The following is a 6,000-nucleotide window of genomic DNA, read 5'->3' on the forward strand; positions in this document are numbered from 1 at the left end:
GTGATGGATTTAGTTCAACCGCAATATGGCACCAATAGAGGTGTAACAACGGACAACTTTTTTACTTCGGTGGCATTAGCTGATAGCCTTTTAGATAAAGGGCTAACTCTAACTGGTACCCTACGTAAAAATAAACGGGAAATTCCCAAAGAATTTTTACCATCGAAACATAGACTTTTACACAGTAGCTTGTTTGGTTTTACATCAACCAAGACATTAGTTTCGTATGTGCCAAAAAAAAATAAAGCAGTTTTGCTATTGTCTACTCAATTTCATGACAGTGAAGTGAGTAGTCATGAAGAAAAGAAGCCGGAAATAATAATGTTTTATAATAAAACAAAAGGCGCAGTAGATACCGGCGATAAAATGACAAGTGAGTATTCTTGTGCAAGATCAACAAGAAGATGGCCTTTTAGAGTGTTTATGGAGATGCTGGATATAGCTGCGCTAAATGCATATTTGCTATGGGCGCAGAAATATCCAGAATGGAAAGCGAATAACAGAAGTCGACGAAAATTATTTATTAGAGAACTTAGTTTGGAATTAGCTATGCCCAATATTGTAAGGAGAAAAAAAAGTACAGTAAAATTCCATAAACAACAACAGGATGCTATTGATATGGTTATATCGCAGTATGATCGACAATCACTAGAAGCACATTCCACTAACATTCCGCAAGAAGGCATATCGGAGAATACATCTACCATTTCTAGAGTGCAAACGAGAAACTGTAGATTCTGCCCTTATCCAATGATAAAAAAAATAACTCGGCTATTGTGCCATATTTGTCAAAAGCCTGTTTGTATAACGCACAGAATTGAACAAAAAATTATTTCATGCTCTGATTGTTATGTAATGGACACAAATATTTAATTTTATTGTTATTCGGTTTTCGTACATTTTTCATGCTATTGTTCTTTACTTACATTTACATACAATTTATATTTTTATCATTCATGTGAATTTTGTAATTTTTGTAATTGTCTACTTGTATTATAGCAAGGATGAATACTTATATTTATCAATTAATTTTCAACGTTTTCTTATTGTCTTATATTTTTTTTATTTACGTTTACTTCTCATTTTTTTTATCAATTTATGTATTTGTGTATTAAAATTATTATTGTGAAAATAAATACATGAAAAGTACATATAAACATATTTTATTTTATTTGATGAAAAAATTGAATATATTTTTACGCATAGGTTTTGAATCATCGCGTAATTCTGGCGGATGTGGCGTGATCACTGATCAGCGAGTCGCGGAGTGGGGGCCTAGTGTTCGTCCTCACTTGGAGATGGGCGGCCCTCTTGGATTGTCGTTCACGCGTCTTCAATTTCATGCTTTTTAGATCGTTTTTAGCAGTATATTACCAATATTGATACATATATATTCATTTATATAGATACGGACTATTACTATAGTCATGAATAGAAGGAAAAATGGTTAAATATTAATATTTATCAGACTTTAAAATCACGAATTTCTAGAACGACTGAGTCGACATCACCGCTGCACGCGTAATTTTTTAGCACCGTAAGGGAAAGGTTAAAAATATTTCTGATGTTGCATTTGAGTGGGGAAAAATTTAGGGATCTTATTTTATATAAATTGGTTACGTTTTCATTACTTGCCACGCGAAATATTGTACTAACGAGAACTCGAGTGATCGAGATTTTAGTGACTAACGCGAATTTGCTTTTTGCGGAATAATCCGTCTACCCTTATATTAATGTCTCTTTAGTTCGATTTAAAAAATTTCATTAAAAAGCAAATCAGGAATCACAGACTGCATATCGGGACACCAGACTACAATGATTTAATCGGGATATTCCTGCTGAAATCCGGACGCCTAGCAATTTTGAAGTATAGCCAGAATTTTTTAATATAATTCAAAATAATAGATGTGTACGTATGTATATTTCTACATAGGCATGTTCCCCTATTCAATCATGTTTTTTCAGTCTCATATTTTGATAAATATATGTATGTATAATTGGAAGGGTGTATTTTTTTTTGCATAATAAAAACAGTTGTGATTAATAATTATATTTTACAACATTAGCATTATTAAATTAATAAACACATGTAACATAAATTATCTCTTCTTAAATCCTTTTTTGAATTTCTGAACCTTTGAACCGAGCACTTTCCTTCCCTTGCCAGGTTTCTTATCATTATTTTTAAACGACCCCTTAGATTTTCCAAATTTCGGGCCACGATCGTTTTTACTACTTTTGTTGTCTTGTTCATCTTCTGCATTTCGCGCTTTCCAACCATATTTAGGATGTCCAGAACGTCCGCCTTTCCATTTCTTACCGTCCCTGTCTGGTTTTGTCGAATCGTTGCGTTTTTTAAACTTGCCCGAATTTCGATTATCTTTAGAAGAACCGGCAGAGCGATATTCTTTTTTGACAGATTCGTCAAATTTAACTTTTTTCTTAGGCACCCGTAATTTGGTATCGTCACTTGGCTGTCGTCGCTTTCTATTATCGGACTTCTTTGTGAATAAATCTGTAACAAAAATTATAACATAATATTTGACTGGGTTTTGTTTCCCATTTGAACATGTTTACACAAAATAAACCAAAATTACCGTATTCTGGCTCTTCGCCAACTTCCTGTCTATAATATTCGGCATCGTCGTCTTCTTCCATACCACCAGATTCTCTGAGAGACTCTGCTGCGGCCATTTCCATAAGTCTAATAAAACAGATACATACATAATAAAAAATTCAATAAACAAACTTCAAATTAAAATATATCAAAAAAATACCGTTGAGTTTCAGTTTTCTCTTTCTTCTTTTTAATACCATCTAATGATTTTTTCTTATGTTCTTCTTTCATAACTTCCTTTTGTTTGACATTTTCATTTTGTACTTTTTTGCGATTTTCTTTCAATTTCCTTTAAATTGAAATGTAAAATATTGTAATATTATCAAATTCAAATATACATACATATTTATAAACAATATATAATAAATAATAACCGTTTAGCTTCTCTTTTCTTTCGTATTTCTTCTTTTTCATCTTCAGTTTTGTTAATGAATTCGTGGAACAAAACTTCACCATCCATTAATCCATCCTCGATCTTCACTAGTTGCATCGTCAATCTTGGTCCAAGCTCTGACAGTCTCACTGCAGATTGACCATCAGCTCTAGCCCCTCTAGAGCTCAAAGTTTGAGGCAGAACTACCTGAGCACTCGGATCATCCTCTTGTTCACTCTCCGATAACATTCCAGCCCTACAAATCAATAAGAAATATGAAAACCCAACATATCAAACACAATACACATAGTACTTATATATCAACAAGTATACTTTTCGAAAAATTCTGCCATATCAGCACATCGACTTAAATTCGGCACTTTTCCTTGGACAATCTTTTTAGTGCCCCGAGTTAATCCGACGGGCGACATCTTAACATAATAATGTCGAAAATCGACGAGTTTTGTGTCTGGATTGTAATTCAACAAAACACACCTTCGTATAGTTTTAAGTTTAATCTGAAACAATCAATGAAAAATGATTAAAAGTTCACTGCAACTTTTTTATAACTAACCCCTCGTACTTACATTAGAAACGTTTATTGTTGGGAACATATTTTGAAACATGTTAGCCATCAACTTCAAGTGCATTCCTTCGCCGGAAAAACTGTTCATCACGATAAGTGGCGAACTGTGAAAGGCTCTTTTCAAAAAGTACTGCTTTTTCAAACTAGATATAACGTCTCGCGAGAAGGAGAAATTGTGAACTTTGAACGTCAATGTGGGACCTCTTGGCATCCTCGAAATTTTCAAATATAAGCCTAGCTTCGTCATGCTGAACACACACATATGAGACACGTGTAGGTATCCAGCAACGGAGACAAAATCTTTGATACTGTTGTTTTTTCTTTCCTGCAACACGTCGAGCATTATTATTTATATAAAGCTACGGGAAACTGATAACTAAAATAGGATGTATACGTACTTTGAGTTGGGAAGCCGTAAAGGGTTCCATCAGTTGTCTGAAGTCTCTGGTGAGTTCTGTGGTATGTTTGGATGGTAATCCTCGGTGTATGACGAAGGAGTGAGGAGCTTTGGTGATATTTTCCGGTTCTGGAGCTGCTTTGGCGGCTCGATTTTTTCTGGAGCATCGACCAGTGCCACCTTTACGACGTCCCATTTTCCTGGGTGATGTGGACGCGAATATTAGCAAAAACAAACTTCTCGATATCAAAGCCGCGTTGTGGCGAACCACGTGCGTCAACTGTCAGTCAGAGCGACGCGGCCATAACACGATACAATCACGCCTAAGCTAAGCCTTCAAATTTGACGATTACAGACACAAATTATAATTTTCTTTTGGACGATCGTGATGTGACTCATAATAATAATCCAATTACCCTGTATCATATACATATATAACAGCGATATTCTGTGTGTCTATTTGTGTGCGATAACGATCGCCGTACTATAATAGTCGTTTTGATTCGAAATATTATCTACTTCATAGCTAAAACACTGCCAATAAAGGTATGTTTATACCTAGTCGGCACGTACCGACTTCAGCAGGTATCCGGCCGTACGAAAAGTATTCTTTGGTACATTTTGTATGGGTATATTCATACCAACCGTCACGTTTACGCCACGGCAGGCTTACAGCAGTACCCAACATTTCCTGTTCATACCTTACAGCAACATCCGTCAACGTATCGATCCGTTTTTTTGGCCATCGTGGAAATATACACGCGAATTACGTGCCATGAGTCTGCCGCTTTGCTGTTTTGGACCAATTATCGATAGTGACAGTTGACAGCTGTTCAATCTTTCGATATGGTTTTGGCGCAAATATTTAAAATTGTTTTTAATTTTTTACGGAAATATTTAAAAAAAATTTGTCCATCATCCACAAGCTCCTTATACAGTGTCCAAAACTCTCCTTCGGTTTTTCTATTTTTTAACATGGGATGCACATCAAAACGCCTCCGTGCTTTTTTATTGCCTTCTTGAGCTTCTTCTTCCAACAACAGCGCGATTATACATAATTTTTTGTTCGATAAACGTCGAAACATTTTTGCTGACTTGTATTCTGACGCGTAGCTACGAATGCACGTGTATGCATTCATATTGTAAGTACTCGACAATACGACGTAAGCAATATTGCGCCGTATCGTCATGGCCTGTAATGTATAAGTAAGCCGATTTTGCTTTGCACTCGGCCAAAGTGCTGTGAACGTGACGTGACGTGTAGGTAGATATGAATAGAAATATAATAAAATGACATATTTGAAACGGAGTCGTGCAGTGCTGTTAAGTATGAACAGACCTTTAAACGTACAATTATAATCCCTGCGCTACAAACGATTGCAAAACTAGCGGGCGCATGCTTATTTCGCTGCATGCTCATTTCATACTTTTGTCTCGGCTTTTGCCATTTTAAACTTGCCAGAAAGATCCAACTTAATTTTAAGAATTGCCAATCATCAATGTACATCGAAATGTCATCTGCGCAACCCCATGAATATTTCGTCTTTTGCACATGCTGAAATTCAAACAGTTAAAATTCAATCGAAATGAACATACAGCTGTAGCAAACCCGATTATAATACGAACATACAGGTCAACAAAATACTTCTATATATACTGTTTGCTACCAATTTTTCCTCTAGGGCAATAAGACTCTGGGCATTTAGCACCATCTATTGAATATTTATTTAATTAATTAATTTTTCTATTGGTGTTTTATGTTTTTATACATATGTATGTAGATAGGTAGGTAGTTTTTATCATTTTATTTCATATGAAACAATTAAATATAAATATTAAATTAAATCTATTTCAAAGGTATTTGAAAAAAATACGACCGCGTGCGGATCGAACAAAGGGCTGACACATTTCTTTTACTATTTTTTTATTTAATAACTTAATATACTGTTGCGTAGGGGTGGGTGGAGGATCCAAGTAAAAGGCCAACAGTCGTTTCCCAGCATTTATTGATGATTAAGGAGATACAC

General features: G+C 35.1%; 1 protein-coding gene across 1 annotated transcript; it reads right to left on the bottom strand.

Annotated features, from left to right (window-relative positions):
• Positions 1-2,035: 2,035 nt before the first annotated feature.
• ppan (Brix domain-containing protein peter pan) lies at positions 2,036-4,886 on the bottom strand. Its single transcript, XM_077432723.1, has 7 exons — positions 3,975-4,886; positions 3,578-3,901; positions 3,324-3,508; positions 2,992-3,246; positions 2,778-2,906; positions 2,598-2,704; positions 2,036-2,515 (listed from the first exon to the last, which is right to left on the bottom strand). Exons 1-7 carry the CDS (start codon positions 4,167-4,169, stop codon positions 2,100-2,102), a joined length of 1,611 nt encoding a protein of 536 aa, XP_077288849.1. The 5' UTR covers positions 4,170-4,886; the 3' UTR covers positions 2,036-2,099.
• Between the last annotated feature and the right edge of the window lie 1,114 nt (positions 4,887-6,000).

This window comes from Arctopsyche grandis, chromosome 6, assembly GCF_051622035.1.
Source record: "Arctopsyche grandis isolate Sample6627 chromosome 6, ASM5162203v2, whole genome shotgun sequence".
NCBI classification, from domain to species: domain Eukaryota; kingdom Metazoa; phylum Arthropoda; class Insecta; order Trichoptera; family Hydropsychidae; genus Arctopsyche; species Arctopsyche grandis.

Excerpts from the sequence above, each read along its gene's own strand:
- ppan (XM_077432723.1), bottom strand. The coding sequence starts at position 4,169 with ATGGGACGTCGTAAAGGTGGCACTGGTCGATGCTCCAGAAAAAATCGA. Across the intron at positions 3,509-3,577 it reads CAACAATAAACGTTTCTAAT|ATTAAACTTAAAACTATACG; the intron begins GTAAGTACGAGG and ends TGATTGTTTCAG. Across the intron at positions 2,907-2,991 it reads AAGAAAAGAGAAGCTAAACG|GAAATTGAAAGAAAATCGCA; the intron begins GTTATTATTTAT and ends TTCAATTTAAAG.